Source organism: Mya arenaria, chromosome 8 (assembly GCF_026914265.1).
Source record: "Mya arenaria isolate MELC-2E11 chromosome 8, ASM2691426v1".
NCBI lineage: Eukaryota > Metazoa > Mollusca > Bivalvia > Myida > Myidae > Mya > Mya arenaria.
In genome coordinates, this window is record NC_069129.1 from 66,297,475 (window position 1) to 66,314,703 (window position 17,229).

Genomic DNA, 17,229 nt, shown 5'->3' on the forward strand with positions numbered 1-17,229 from the left:
CAGAGTTGGCATCTTTTTGGGCGGTTCTGACACATAAGCAAAACAATTCCACATAAGTATTTTACCGATAATAAATCTCTGTCAGCTCTGACCTTGTTTAAAATGTAAACAACAAAACGGAAGCGTTAACCTGCATGCGCCTGTGAAATGACCTGTTTATTTATAGATTCATGACGTAACTATAGTCAAATAGTCAGCTATACTTTCGCTTTGATGAGTCCGATAATGATAATTAATAATATTTTTTTGACATGTGCTGTCAAGAAATTTAGGGAGCCCGAATTTAGGTAATAAATTAATTGCTACTTATTTATTGATATTTAGCGTTTATCAGTCAGAAATTTAAAGTGTCCCGACGGAATACCGGACTTCGAAGTTCAGGTGTCCCTCCTGAAAAACTGGTGTCCTCGGGATCCCGGGACCCCGTTAGTGTCGAACACTGCAATTTGGTATACTTACCACGAAACGTATCCACACATGCGGCGCAACTATTGGTTTCTAGCCAATTTTGTAGGTTGGTCTTCGACCACGACTTTACAAATTCTGGCGCCTCCGCCATCTTGTTGTCAAGGGACGCAACTTCTTCTGATTTCCGGTACCGCGGAACCGACTCGTAATATCGCGAAAATTTGTATCCAAACCAATTCTGTACACGACGTTCGGTAAAATATGTTATATGGATAAAAAAAACCCGGTATTTCACCATCGGGCAGTGAATATAAATGAGCAGATACGGTCAGAAGCAAAAAAGAAAATGACGCACCCCTATAGAAGCGAAATTGGACTTATCACCACCCCCTACAGTAGCAAATTAAGAAAAAGACCTACCCCCTACAGAATTTCTTTATTTTGCCGTCCTGGGGTGGGACATATGTTTAACTGGAATAGCCCTAAGTGAAAAATTGCCATTTTTCTAATTTGAATTTTAAGAAAACGAACAATGTTTGTAAACCAAAAATATGAAAATAAGCAAGAAAATGGTCTAAACAATATATGCATATGAATAAATCTGATGAAAAGTAGCGGATATTTAAAATAATCGTTGTCAAAAATTACGAAATTCTCACTAAGTTGAAAATATTCACTAAGATGCATATTGAATACGGCCCCTGGTTTAAATTGTTTTATTTCATTTGCTGGACTATTCGAAGAAGATGGTGGATGGATTTGCATGGAATCAGCTTTAAGTCATTATCTCGGCAAACACATCACGACACATTTAATATGTGTTACCAATATCCAACTTCTACTGAATTAACGATGTAATATTACTCTATTTTGCATGTATTATATAATGCTAATTATGGCCCTTAAGGTTTGGCATGTAAGTTCAAATACACTTATTTACCACTAAGTAATGTATTGCCGTGAGACTTCATACAATGTACTTTACCATCCAATCTACTTGATTAATCAAGTAAGATAACAGAAAATGTAAAACATGATTTTTTTTGGACTTTGAAATTCTGGTATATGTTTGCTTGGAAGAGTACATAAGTCAATATCTCAGCAAGTACTTGCATTGAAACTATATGCAAGGTCTCCCAACCATCCAACGTTCTTAACAAATCAGAGAATTACTACCGTGCATGTAATGCAAATGATGACCCTTTATTATTCGACTCAGGAATTCTGCTTAAAAACTGTAATGTAGTCGATCTGTGTGACGACTCTTGTGATAATTTCCATTGTAATTCGATATTTAAAAAAACACACAAGAAGTCCGCGAGTTAAATGAGTCGCTTATGGGGTGGGAACTGCTCGGATGTTTCAGTAGTGCACAATATTGTCGTTCCAAATATGTTACTAATGTAAATGTATATTGGGCAGTACAATGTGAATATATTAAAAACAACCTGATAATTATACTTCAATAAAAAGGGTGCCAATTGTTGTCTTTATTGTAAAAGGGACTTACATACATACCATATCCCCAGCGGGGGAAAAATCCCCCGGAATTTTTATCCTTCCCCGGTCTTCCGGCGGGGGATAAAAATCTCCGGGAATTAAAAACAACAACAACAAAACGTACCTCTAGTGTTTCTGAGATTCTCAGCATCGAATTTTTCGAGAGTACTTTTACCAATTAAATTGACACGGACTTTTCCACAATTAGTGATCACAGTGGAGTTATGAATTCTTGTTTTTTTTTTGTCTGCACAAGAAATAAACTGACGTATTTTCACGTTCATTGTCATCGTCGTCGCCATTGTCGTTATCGTTGTTTTCATCATCATTCAGTGTTCCGAGTACATAGTATGACGGAAGGGAAAATATTTTCTCTAGTTACTACTACAATTACAATTATATACATGTTGTTTGTTCAGAGGACACAAAAATATGGTTGTACCTTACCCAAAACTGATGGTTATACCTTACCCAAAACTGATGGTTGTACCTTACCCAAAAATGATGGTTAAACCTTACCCAAAACTGATGGTTGTACCTTACCCAAAACTGATGGTTGTACCTTACCCAAAACTGATGGTTGTACCTTACCCAAAACTGATGGTTGTACCTTACCCAAAAATGATGGTTATACCTTACCCAAAACTGATGGTTGTACCTTACCCAAAACTGATGGTTGTACCTTACCCAAAACTGATGGTTGTACCTTACCCAAAACTGATGGTTGTACCTTACCCAAAAATGATGGTTGTACCTTACCCCAAAATGATGGTTATACCTTACCCAAAACTGATGGTTGTACCTTACCCAAAACTGATGGTTATACCTTACCCAAAACTGATGGTTATACCTTACCCAAAACTGATGGTTGTACCTTAAACAAAAATGATGATTGAACCTTAGCCATAAATGACGTTTGTACCATAAACAAACTTGATGGCTGTACCTTACCCTAAAAGTATGGTTGTACCTTACCCAAAGATGATGGTTGTACCTTACCCGAAACATTCGAAGCTCCTCGGCCATTTATATCGAAAACAACCGAGGGATGTATGCCGGTACATCTGTAGAAGTAGTTCGTATTTTTTTTTAATTTTATCATAAACTAAATGCAGTGTTTTAGCTTTTTTTTGTTGATATAAGTTTTAAGTGAAATTTAGGATATATGGGCTGTGTTTGGTCAAATATTAAGTCACTAGGTAAAAAATATTTGTTTATTATAAGCCATATTTTCTACCTAATATTCATTTTCACTTGGTCAGAATGTGAGTCTCGAACAACGGTAGGTCAACTTCAATTGTTAGTAATGTCGTAGTAAACAAATCGTGTTTTTCCGTTCGTTCAATTTAAGTCGTAATGGCGCCATGGCGCGGTCAAGCCATTATGTAGCCAATATGCGCGGTAAGACATTGATACACTCAAATAAACAAACGTTTCACAGTCTGGTGAATGATTACCTTTTTTCAAGGAATATTCAAATAGGAGAGATTGATACATAGCCTACGATACATGTATCTGTGAATCTTTTAATATCATGTGTATCTAATTACGTGCGCTTTTTTCAATGGTTACTTTTTCAAATAGGTAAATGCGAAATGAAGGAAGTCAGATGAACCCATTGAAAAAAACCCATAGACGATTAAGATCATTAACCAGGAAACCCAGGGCCTCAGTCCCCAATATCACTAAAATACTTACGTCAAATCTCAATATCAACTCAATTTTCAACATAAAAACATACTATATTAGTATATAGATAGTTATTGATTCAAAATATTGTCTATATGTTTTTTTGTAAATTTATTTTCTCATAAAATGTGTTGATAAAAAGATTGTGTAAATATTTCAAAGATTTTAAGCTTAAAATATACTTGAGTAATTGTAAAAAAAACACCCAATGAATTCTACTCGAATACATTTTTGGCTGTAGAATTCTTCCCTTGGAATCTTGGCGTTGATCAACATTGATAGAATGCGTCTTTAAAAGGTGTAAAAATATATATTATTTTGATAAATCTTGAGACTATGTGGAAAAATGAGTTGAGATTAAGATTTGACTGAAGTATTTTCGTGATATTGGGACCAGATCTTCGTAAACCTTTAACTGCTTAAAAGACGTCGGGTACACTCGTAAAGAATCTAGGTGATAAATTTCCTAACGATATTGTGTTTACTGAAACGCAGTTAACGCCAAAGTCGAGACGACCGTAACAACGAGTGAACGGCAAAATATCGTTAGCTAATGATTTTCAGCTGATAGTATTTAAGTGCTACCAATTGAACATTATAATAGCAAAGTCAAATAGTATTTAAGTGCAACCAATTGAACAATATAATAGCAAAGTCAAATAAACATTGCAAAAACTGACCCATGAAGCTTCTGGTTCAAAAATAGATAGTATATCTACTCAGAAATATAATTTCGAAAAAAAGTGCGATTCATTCGTTGATAAGTTGACCCCTTGTTGATCCTTAACCATCCTTGAGAAGTGCCGTCCTATCTTATGACCGATATGTTGTACGTTAATCGACAGATATCCGGTGCGCTGTTTTGCCTCCCACCATCCTATACTACTCCTCTTCAACCCACCAACATCTCTCAAACATATCCAGATATTACTTAAACAACGTACGTAATATGATTTAATCCTACTTCATACAATTTCCAACTGTGACAAAGTATTTAAATAATATACTTTGTCACAAATGGGAAGTTGTCGGAAGATAGTTAATACGCAATTAAAGTGATAGAAAAAGCAATTATTTTAATATCGACGAGTTACAAAACGCAAAAAAAAATCAGAATACGCAAAAAAAATAAAAAAAGAACGCGCACTGAATCAAAATAAATGCATGTTTATAGCTGTGTTTATATATTTTGGACGCTACCAAGGAACAAGATAATATCGGTTAAAAATAGAATCTTGGACCTCGCGGATCCAGTCAGGTTTATTCCCCGAAAATAAACCCGGAGGACTCGTTCAACCATAGAAAAAAAAATGGATCGTATTAAAGATGCAATTAAATGTTCATTTGGCGTAAGATATCAAACCAGACTGTTTAAATGAAATTATTATATTTCATTTCATCCTATAATTTGTTTTTGTTTTGTGATTGTAATTCATTTATAAGGACATTTTCTATGTTTAAAATAGCCTAAATCGACTCTTATTTGACTTTTTTTTATTAAAATTGTTAGTATGTACTGTGTCGCAACAAACCATTTACTTGTGTAAGTATAAACAAACAACACGTATTATTAAATGCGTATTACACTAATTCGGTTAAAATCAAAGCGCTTAAAGCGTTGACAGGCTTTCGATCAGCTACAATTTGTTAGTATAGTCATGTAATGCCGAATGGAACGGAAAGTGTATGAAGATTTCTCAGTAATTTCAGTCCAGAGTCTTGAGCATGTTGAATATGCATATTTATAAACCACTAATATATGAATATGTCCATTTCGTCCACGAGTGACATAGGTCAATGTCCAAGGCGCCACTTATAATTGCATAATTAAAGGGTCAAAAGTAAGTATATTTCTATGATAGAGTCTCATATGATGTCTGATACCATCCCGAATCCACACGATGTTTTTTTAAAACAGAAATGTATGTGAAATAATAACGAATTCCCTAGCAAGACAACTGACTCACTGTATGATAATAAGGTAGATACGTGGGCGGAGCATTGCGCTTTGCAGAAATACTGAACATTCACATGAAGAAAATATATCTCCTGTTTCTAACATAGATGCGATGCAAATATTTTCGAATGACAAATTATCAGTGTTGTTTATTGAAAATCGCAGATATGTATATAGTCGTTCATGTTGTTGCGTGGACGGTTGATTGGCATTATCACGTGATGTTATCAATGTATTGTTAAGAGGTCAAAATATTGACTATTTAAAATAGTCCTGGTGGTCTGGACTTTTATTTTCTATTTTTTTTCTGGACATTACCGGCATGTTCGCACCCCGCTAAAACCAAAATACCTTTTTTTTATAATATAACTGTATCTTTCCTGCAATTTCGATATCATAAGGTAAAATAATAATAAAGGAAGAGTTTTTAGATGCATTACCGGGAAAACTTATTCTTGGTCAAAAACATGAGCGAGTACTGTGTCAATACTAATTGTTTATCTTTCAAGTGAATCTTCTTCTACATTGCAATTAATACATAGTGGAGAGTCTCGAAGGTGGTTGTTAAACAAGTCGGAATTTAGGTCACTGCAAAAGGTTCTAAGTCGCGCATGATATACCGAGAAGCGACGTTCTCCACAAGTATAATAAGATGGGATGGGGGTTTGTTTAAATTGATCTTTTAATTGACGCTTAAACATTGAGAGAGATGGTGAGTGTCATGTTTCTATAACTAGTGAATTCCACAATGACAAGGATGACGGTATCGTTGAACGATTATATATTTCGAGGCGTCTATTCATTGTATTAAAATTTTCATTGTTTCTCAGATTATAAGGATTAGAATCATTGACTGTTTGTGGAAAGTGTGCTGATAAATACGACGGCAGTTCACCGTGGATATATTTGTAAACTAAAATTAACTTTTGCATTTTTCTTCTATCCGACAATGAAATCCAGCCGATTTCCTTAATTAATCTAGCGATTGAAAATGAACGTGTGAGACCAGTAACAATTCTTGCTGCTTCGTATTGCAGTTTTTCCAAGGTCTCCTTTTCATAAATTGTACAACTATCCCAGACAACTGAGGCGTACTCTAGAATTGGTCTTAAATATGATATATAAATTTGATGAAGAGTTTTACGATGAAGTTTATATTTTAGGGCTTGCATAGAACCAAGAATTTTCCGGGCAGAACTAACGATTGAATCTATATGTTGGTGCCATGCACCATCAGGACTCAACGTGACTCCTAAATGTTTGTGACAATCGCTAAGTATTAGCGGCGTAGTATCAAACAAGAGAGATGGCCGTTGCTGGTTAGTAAGTGAACAAAATATAGCTTCTGTTTTAAGGGGTTGAATAGTACCAGCCATTGTCTAGACCAGTCGGAGATTTTCTGTAGATCGGTATTAATAGTAGTTTCTATGTCAGCTGTGTTAGAAGATGAAACGGCGAGAGAGCTGTCATCCGCAAAAAGCCTAGTTGTGCTCTCAAGGGTATCAGCTATATCGTTCACGTAAAGAAGAAAGAGAAGTGGACCTAGAACAGAGCCCTGTGGGACCCCAGCTGTGACGGGCTTAAAATTAGAGAAGGATGTACCTATGAACACTCTTTGAGACATATTCAGTAGATAATGAGACAGCCATCTTAGAACATAGCCTGAAATTCCATATTCGTTGAGTTTAAAAATAAGGCCCCTGTGCCAAACCCTGTCAAAAGCCTTAGATATGTCGCAAAAAACAATGCTTGTAGATTGTTTGTCGTTGAAAGATTTACAGATTTGGTAATATATATATCTATTAGTTGATGAACCGTTGAGTGTCCGGGGATAAAACCCGACTGGTGCTTATAAATAAGATTGTTTTGATGCATATAATTGTAAATGTGATTGAAAAGAATGCGTTCCATTACCTTTCCAACACAACTCATCAAAGATATCGGTCTATAGTTGGACATGGATGTCCGATCACTCTTTTTATGCAATGGCATTACATTTGCGAGTTTCCATTTTGTAGGATATATACATTCTCGAATCGATCTATTAAAACGAATGCAGAGTGGAATACAAACGGAAGATGAGGTATTCTTTAGCATTCTATAACTAATTTCGTCAGGTCCACTAGCTTTATTAATATCAAGATTATCGAGGATGTCTTTTACTTCGGTTTCAATAATGTTGATGTGGCTTAGTACACTATTTGTCCTTATGTTAAAGTCTGGTAAAGGCACATTATCATCGTCGATACTCGAAATTGAAACGAAATAGTCATTCAGGGAATTCGCCTTCCCTGTATCAGTGAAGGAGTAAGAATTATCAAAATTTTGCAATGGAGATATTGCATTGCTCTTGTTGCTTTTCTGTTTCACAAGCATTCGAACAGTTTTCCAATATAGCCGAGAATTGGTTAAATTAAACTCAATTATTTTGTCCTCTAGGTTACTAAAAAATAGTTCCTTTGCATGTTTAGTCATATTTGATACTTTATTTCTTACTTTTTTATAATCAATCCAATCACACAAATTGCCATATCGTGTCGCTTTGATTTTTAGTTTGTCGCGTTTGTTAGATAATTTTATAATTTCAGAGTTATACCATGGCTTATCAGAATAGCGAATAGATGCATAGTAAGTAGGGATACACTTTTCGGTTATCTCGATAAATGTTCTTGTAAAAAGATTGGTCGCTTGGTCGATATCTCCTTTATTTAAGCGGTTCCAATTGGTATTTCTAATCAGTTCGTTTATTTTATTGAAATCTGCTCGTTTGTAGTTCCATACCTTTCTTGTTTTGGTAGAGCTTGACAAAAAACTACTTTTGATGTAAGCATAAGCACAATAATGATCACTTATATGTTGAGGAGTTTCAAATACACCAGAATTTAATACATTTATGTGCTGTGAAACGGCAATTGGGTCTAACAAGGTTCGCGTTGAGCGTGTTATTCTAGTTGGGGTGTTTATAAAATTTCGCAAATAATTAATTGTCATAATATCTCGAAATTTACGATTGATTGGTTAAGTTGGTCTTCGTTTATATCGCCAAGAATAACTATATTGTTACATAAATCGTGTGCCTTTTCTAGGCAAATGTTCACTCTATCCCAGAAATCAACTGTTAGATGAGGATTACGATAAATCGTGCCTATTAGAAATCTTTCGTTTTTATATTTCAATGCAACCCATAAAGATTCAGGTAAATCATTTTCTAAGTCATAATTGCGAACCGGTCGGAGGAATTCTGATACGTACATTAAAAAACCACCAGAGTGGGACGAATTATCTTTTCTAAATATAAATTCATGACCATCAATGTGTAGAAAATCGTCGTTCACTTTTTTTCACGTTTGATAGGTGTGTTTCTGTAAAACACAAAACGTCCAAGTCGATAAAATGACTTTTTATATAGTCCATTTTTGATCGAATACTTCGAATGTTATGATGTAACATTGAAATACACGAAGCCTGGTCTGATCGGGTCCAGGATTTGATTCTATATTACCTGACACCATCAATAAGATTGGCATAATAATATTAAAATATGCCAGATTCAAACTATTGTCAGAAATAACAGACTGTTCAGCTAATATACATCCTGTGCATATTTTAAAAACTGCCAAACCAGCTAAACATGTAGCCATGTTCGATAACGTTGTATTTAAAATTATCATTAAGACACGTACGCATTTCAAAAAATAAATTAGCATAAAACGTAAGCTAGCGATTGTGTCCTTGAATTGAGTTATACGGAATGTACATGTACTGGAAGTTCTATAGAGTCTTGCGTTGTATACCCCTATGGCAATTCTATAAGAGGTTATGTCACACAGCAATCTTAAATCATTGGTTTGCAGATATTTACGCAAAACAATTCTCTTTCCAAGACAAAAAAAATAATAAAAGTTGTAAAAATTGTAAATCTGTGAGAGTGCAGCTTTAAAGCGCATTAAATAATACGTAAGTTATATGTAATAATACAATGTAATAAGTTACCCAGCTGTTTCATCCCATCTGTGGTTGTACTTGAATATTCAACGGCAAAATTATTAAGGTATAATTATTTATCCTAAGCAAGCAGTTAAGGAACTTTTAAGCTCCAGAGTAACTTTGAATCGGCAAATTTTAATTTTTAATGTAATTTTACTTCAGACTTGCTTACAACAACTGACAAAGTTGTTGTGGTAACCGTATTTCAAAACAATGAAGTGGGCTATGGATACGTCTACGTATTAGTCTATTGGTAACTATTGCACCAATACACGTTATTTTAAAGTGAATCGCATTCATGACGATATTACTCAATTAAACATTCATTCAATTTAATCAATAAACAGCCGAAGGATGAGATTACATACGGTTACCACTGGATAATTCAACAGACGTATAATCGTGCATAGAAAGGACGGACTACTCTCGCTCGTGTTTGGAATTTGTTCCACGTATTTGGTAATGTCTTTTACATAATAGAGGATAATATATGCTTGTTGAGTGTAAGATCGCAATATATTTCACCTCGTGAACACCAAAACTGAATATTTCACGCGTTGCTACCCCTCTTGTGAAGCTTTTCGTGCCACTTGGTGAAATATATTCGCCATTTTCGCAATGATTTAGACATTTATTTGTAGTTCATGTCATACATACATGTTTATATCACACGTATATTTGCATTTTTGTCAAAATCAAATTTAATCGTAGGCATAGGTGATATTATAACTAATCTGATAGTACATTGCTTTCTTACATCAATCATTTTTCCTTCTATCTATTTGGATAGTTCCTCAAACGGGGGTATTTTTAATGTTGTTGCCATTGAAAAAAAGAAGAAATATTTCCATACAAAATTACCTATCTATTAATTACCATAGAACAATCAAAATAGCATTTAAATGATACTGGAATAGGCATCTTCAGTTAATTGGTTCAGAAAATATTAGAATTCAAGTAGAGGCATAATAAGGTTCGTTATATAGTTTCGAGTTTTGTATTATATTTACTCTTCAACATCAATTTTAATTTACAAATAATGTTTTTGAGTTAATTTTAGCCCTAAACTTACCAACTAAGATGTTGTAAAAAGATAGATATAGCTATTGTAGACAAAACAATTATAAACTGTCCACATTGTTAAAACATCACCAACATTTGTAGTGTACGTGACGCATCATTTACCGTATTTTACATTATCAACCAATTCATAATAAGCAATTCAGTTTTAAGAACGTCTTGGAAAATTCTTCTCACTAGGAAATTGAGATCTTCCTGATTCTTATAAAGTCACAATGCTGATGCAAAACTTTGATGTAGTGTCCGTGACGCTGTAGTGTCCATGACACAGCCAATGGTTTCGTTTATTGTTCCATTATGTGTACTTATTTCATTAAACTTTGAATTCGATTTTCAAAGTCTTGATGAAAAAGATCAAAAAGTATTATTTAATAGTATAACAATATTTTAAGGATATAAAAATGTCAGAAGTTGGACAGTTTTTCTCGCAAAAAAATATATTAAGAAATGTAATACAATGATGCTTATTTTCCAGTGTTAATGTTTTTGAATATATGTATTTTTAAGAATGCGAGCATTGCTTGAATTTATAGTAAAACGTCTTGTTCTCCTTCGAGTTTTCAAACGTACGTGTACTTTTCTTTGCATTTATTAGTTTGTTAAAAAAAGTGTAATGTCATTGACTGCTGAAACAGAATAAATTGATTGCATTTTTCACGTAGTACTATTTTCCGGCTTTCAGGATCCCAACATGAGGATCCTTCTGACTGGCGGCGCCGGGTACCTCGGTTCCACAATGACGCCCATGTTGCTCGAGCAGGGCCATCACGTGACCATCTACGACCTCTTCATCTGGGGTATAAACCCGTTACTTCCGGTTGCCAGCCACCGGAACCTAGCCATCAAGCGCGGCGATATCAGGGACCGAGAACAGCTGGCATCCGTCATGGCGGACAAGGACGCCATCATCCACCTGGCAGCCATCGTGGGTTACCCAGCCTGCGATAAGGACCCGGATCTGGCCATTAACACAAATATCGTCGGCACTGAGAACATCACAGACTTGAAAACACCAAATCAGATTCTTGTGTATGCCAGCACAGGGTCCTGTTATGGCGCAGTCGATGGAATATGCACCGAAAATACAGAAATAAGTCCGTTAACGCTGTACGGTAGCAGCAAAGCAGACGCAGAAAAGATGGTACTGGCTGTCGGGGGCACGGCCCTACGTCTAGCGACAGTGTTCGGACTATCCCCGAGATTGAGACTTGACTTACTGATAAATGATTTAACGAACAAAGCGCTAACATTAAAAGAATTCGATCTCTACGAAGGGAGCTTCCGCCGCACATTTTTGCACGTGCGGGACGCTGCGCGTGCCTTTATATTTGCCATCGACCACGCTACAGAAATGAAAGGCCAGGCCTACAACGTTGGGGACGACCAAATGAACATGACAAAATCTCAAGTAGCACGGCTTATCCAACGAAACGTAGAGGGTTGTAACATCACGGAGTCGAACACCGGTGTGGACAAGGATAAGCGGGATTACGAGGTGTCGTACGCGAAGATCCGGAAGTTGGGCTACACGTCCACGATAACGGTAGAGGAGGGCATTCGGGACATGCTTAAGATCTTACCGCACATGTTCGAGGCCGATTCGAAAAGATATAAAAACGTGTGAACATTCAAAAAAATGGAAATTGACAATGTACACTTTAACCATTATTGACCAAATCACCCGCGGTCGGAATTCATATTTCAATCCATACTCGTTTTGCAATGTTTGTTAATGCTTCATATATTTATTTTGCGCCCTTTGTTGATCTTCGACTGTTGACCTTTTTATTTTTCCTTTTATAAATAGACCAATTAATTGTGTTTACTTTTCATCGTACTTTGTTATATTGCTTGATGCATTGAACGCAATTTAAATTCAATACAGTTTTGTTTCCATTCTAAATTTAAAGTTATTCGCGGTACTTTTTCCTTCGAAATAAGACACGAATTCGAGTCGCTTATTCTAAGGTCTGTATTTCAATGACTCAAGAAAATTAAGGTGCCAGGACTATCTGAACCATCATGAAAAATTGTAAGTTTGTAACTATTTTGAACATACATACTCTGCTTCTGCTGATTTGCGGCGAAACGTCACGTGTCGCTTTGGCGTAGTTCTTTTATATTATGACGTAATTTCCTGCATAAGTTTTTTACATACTGTATATTACATTTGACATATAAAAATGCAAAGCATTGCATTTGTGCATCATTTTCTCGACGATTAATGGCCATTGATTTACTCATGTTTCCAAAGCAACGTTGGATTGTGTTGCGACTTATTTTGATAATCATGGTCTGTGTTTAAAACATGCATCATCACTTTTTATTCATTTATATTCCTTATAGGTTCTGTGTTAAGCAAATCAATGAAATTATTAGCTAGTTGTAGTATTGATAAGTTAATTTGCACGTCATTTGTATAATGTTCTTTCGTAGCGACGTCATGTGAATGACGTTAAATTTAGTATTCAAAATGCGCAATACATGGTCTCACTTGTAAACACGTTTCATACGCAATATAAGTGATATCAACATGAATATTTCAGAATTACTTCCTCAAATGTCATTCAATTCAAATGTCCCAAAACATACTAATAGCAAATATGTCTGAAGGCCTAAAATCGCGCGATGCGGCTCAAATGTAAGTGGCCATTGCTCATTATCAACTTTTGATGTATACGATCTTTCACTCTCGTTTTTTTCCTGAGCGTTTTGTTTGTTCGACAATACATGTATTTCGATTTTGACTAAAATGTTGAAATGACCCTGTCCAGACCACTGACCCCAATTTCTCGAATCTTCTTAAATCCATTATTACAGAATTTAGCTAAGCTCACTATTCTTTTTATCTATTATATGCCTAACATTTACTTCTTTAATTAAAAGTGTGAAGACTTTAAATAAGAACTCTTTTATGATAATAGCTATAAAAACAAATTCATGTATAAAAATCAAATGTAAGTATGTATTTTAGCTAACAGAAACACACTTCTTAAGCCTGATGATTAAACTATAAAGAACTCAGTTTTACCGCACATGAATCAATAGATCTGTCAATGGAATGTAAACGATGATTTAACGAAAACAAACAACTTCAAAAGGGTTATTTGATCATTATTATTATTAATCTTAAAACCAATGTTTCTTTATGGTGTGTCAATAAAAAACCCATTTAATATGGATGCTTAAGACAGGATAAAACCTGCACTATTCCGTACTATGTCAAAATCGAAATCGACAAAATGTAAATTAAACAGCAAAACTTTATTTGCTTATTAACATTGGCCATTCCGTATAACACGGCGACATCTTCTTCATGAATCAGAATTATGAACTTAAGGTTACTCCGGCAATATCGAATTACTTGGGAAATATCATCGGTTTATTTGGACTATTTCATCACACATCCCGAACAATTTCACCCCCCTAACTGTCGCAACATCATCCCCCTAACTCGAGCAACATCATCCCCCTTACTCGCGCAATATCACCCCCCTTACTCGAGCAACATCATCCCCCTAACTCGAGCAACATCATCTCCCTAACTCGCGCAATATCACCCCCCTAACTCGAGCAACATCATCACCCTTACTCGCGCAATATCATCCCCCTAACTCGCGCAATATCATCACCCTAACTCGCGCAATATTACCCCCTTAACTCGCACAATATCATCCCCCTAACTCGCGCAATATCACCCTCCCCCCTAACTCACGCAATATCTTCCCCCTAACGCTCGTAATATCATGCCCCTAACTCGCATAACATCATCACCCTAACTCGCGCAACATCACCCCCTAACTCGCTCAACATCATCCCCCTAACTTGCGCATTATCATCACCCTAACTCGCGAAACATCATCCCCCTGACTCGCGCAACATCATCACATTAACTCGTGCAATATCATCCTCCTAACTCGCGCAACATCATCACACTAACTCGCGCAATATCATCACACTAACTCGCGCAACATCATCCCCCTAACTCGCGCAACATCATCACACTAACTCGCGCAATATCATCCCCCTAACTCGCGCAATATCATCACACTAACTCGCGCAACATCATCCTCCAAACTCGCGCAATTCCACCCCTAACTCGCGCAACATCATCACACTAACTTTCGCAACATCATCCCCCTTACTCGCGCAATATCATCCTCCTAACTCGCGCAACATCATCACACTAACTCACACAATATCATCCTCCTAACTCGCGCAATATCATCACACTAACTCGCGCAATATAATCCTCCTAACTCGCGCAATATCATCACACTAACTCGCGCAACATCATCCCCCTAACTCGCGCAACATCATCCCCCTTACTCGCGCAACATCATCCTCCTAACTCGCGCAACATCATCACACTAACTCGCGCAATATCATCCCCCTAACTCGCGCAAAATCCTCCTCCTAACACGCGCAACATCAATCCCCTAACTCGTGCAATATCATCCCCCTAACACGCGCAATATTATCACCCTAACTCGCGCAATATCATTCCCCTAACTCGTGCAACATCATCACACTAACCCGCGCAATATCATCCCCCTAACTCGCGCAACATCATCCCCCTAACTCGCGCACATCATCCCCCTAATTCGCGCAACATCATTACCCTAACTCGCGCAATATCATCCCCTAACTCGCGCAACATCATCACACTAACTCGCGCAATATCATCCTCCTAACTCGCGCAACATCATCCCCCTAACTCGCGCAACATCATCACCCTAACTCGCGCAATATTATCACCCTTACTCGCGGAACATCATCCCCCTTACTCGCGCAATATTATCCCCCTAACTCGCGCAACATCATCACACTAACTCGCGCAATATCATCCCCCTAACTCGCGCAATATTATCCCCCTAACTCGCTCAACATCATTACACTCACTCGCACAACATTATTCCCCTAACTCACGCAATATCATCCCCCTAACTCGCGCAATATCATCCCCCTAACTCGCGCAACATCATCCCCCTAACTCGCACAACATCATCCTCCTAACTCGTGCAACATCTTCACACTAACTCGCGCAACATCATCCTCCTAACTCGCGCAACATCATCCCCCTAACTCTTTTTCGAGCAATAATATCACACTCACTCGAGCAATATTATCACACTTACTCGAGCGATATCATCACGCTTAACTCGAGCGATATCATCACCCTTACTCGAGCAATATCATCACCCTTACTCGAGCAATATCATCCCCTTACTCGAGCCATAGCATCATCCTTACTCAAGCAATCACATCACCCTTACTCGAGCAATATCATAACCATTACTCCAGCAATATCATCCCCTAACTCGCGCAATATCATCCCCTTACTCGAGCAATATCATCACCCTTACTCGAGCAATAACATCACCCTTACTCGAGCAATAACATCACCCTTACTCGAGCAATATCATCCCCTTACTCGAGCCATAGCATCATCCTTACTCAAGCAATCACATCACCCTTACTCGAGCAAACATCATCATGTAACTCGAACAATATCATCACCCTTACATGTGCAATAACATCACCCTTACTCGAGCAATAACATCACCCTTACTCCAGCAATATCATCCCCTTACTCGAGCAATAACATCACCCTTACTCGAGCAATAACATCACCCTTACTCGAGCAATAACATCACCCTTACTCCAGCAATATCATCACCTTACTCGAGCAATAACATCACCCTTACTCGAGCAATATCATAACCATTACTCGAGCAATAACATCACCCTTACTCGAGCAATAACATCACCCTTACTCGAGCAATAACATCACCCTTACTCCAGCAATATCATCACCTTACTCGAGCAATAACATCACCCTTACTCGAGCAATATCATAACCATTACTCGAGCAATAACATCACCCTTACTCCAGCAATATCATCACCCTTACTCGAGCAATAACATCACCCTTACTCCAGCAATATCATCACCTTACTCGAGCCATAGCATCATCCTTACTCAAGCAATCACATCACCCTTACTCGAGCAAACATCATCATGTAACTCGAACAATATCATCACCCTTACTCGAGCAATAACATCACCCTTACTCGAGCAATAACATCACCCTTACTCCAGCAATATCATCCCCTTACTCGAGCCATAGCATCATCCTTACTCAAGCAATCACATCACCCTTACTCGAGCAATATCATCCCCTTACTCGAGCCATAGCATCACCCTTACTCGAGCAATAACATCACCCTTACTCCAGCAATATCATCCCCTTACTCGAGCCATAGCATCACCCTTACTCGAGCAATAACATCACCCTTACTCGAGCAATAACATCACCCTTACTCCAGCAATATCATCCCCTTACTCGAGCCATAGCATCATCCTTACTCAAGCAATAACATCACCCTTACTCCAGCAATATCATCCCCTTACTCGAGCCATAGCATCACCCTTACTCGAGCAATAACATCACCCTTACTCGAGCAATAACATCACCCTTACTCCAGCAATATCATCCCCTTACTCGAGCCATAGCATCATCCTTACTCAAGCAATCACATCACCCTTACTCGAGCAAACATCATCATGTAACTCGAACAATATCATCACCCTTACATGTGCAATAT

General features: G+C 37.2%; 1 protein-coding gene across 1 annotated transcript; it reads left to right on the top strand.

Annotated features, from left to right (window-relative positions):
* Window positions 1-9,643: 9,643 nt before the first annotated feature.
* LOC128244988 (GDP-D-glycero-alpha-D-manno-heptose dehydrogenase-like) lies at window positions 9,644-13,442 on the top strand. The gene is made up of 2 exons (XM_052963165.1): window positions 9,644-10,000; window positions 11,304-13,442. Exon 2 carries the CDS (start codon window positions 11,313-11,315, stop codon window positions 12,243-12,245), a length of 933 nt encoding a protein of 310 aa, XP_052819125.1. The 5' UTR covers window positions 9,644-10,000; window positions 11,304-11,312; the 3' UTR covers window positions 12,246-13,442.
* The last annotated feature ends 3,787 nt before the right edge of the window (window positions 13,443-17,229 follow it).

What these genes read in the sequence shown, in the direction of transcription:
- LOC128244988 (XM_052963165.1), top strand. Translation starts at nt 11,313, where the DNA reads ATGAGGATCCTTCTGACTGGCGGCGCCGGGTACCTCGGTTCCACAATG.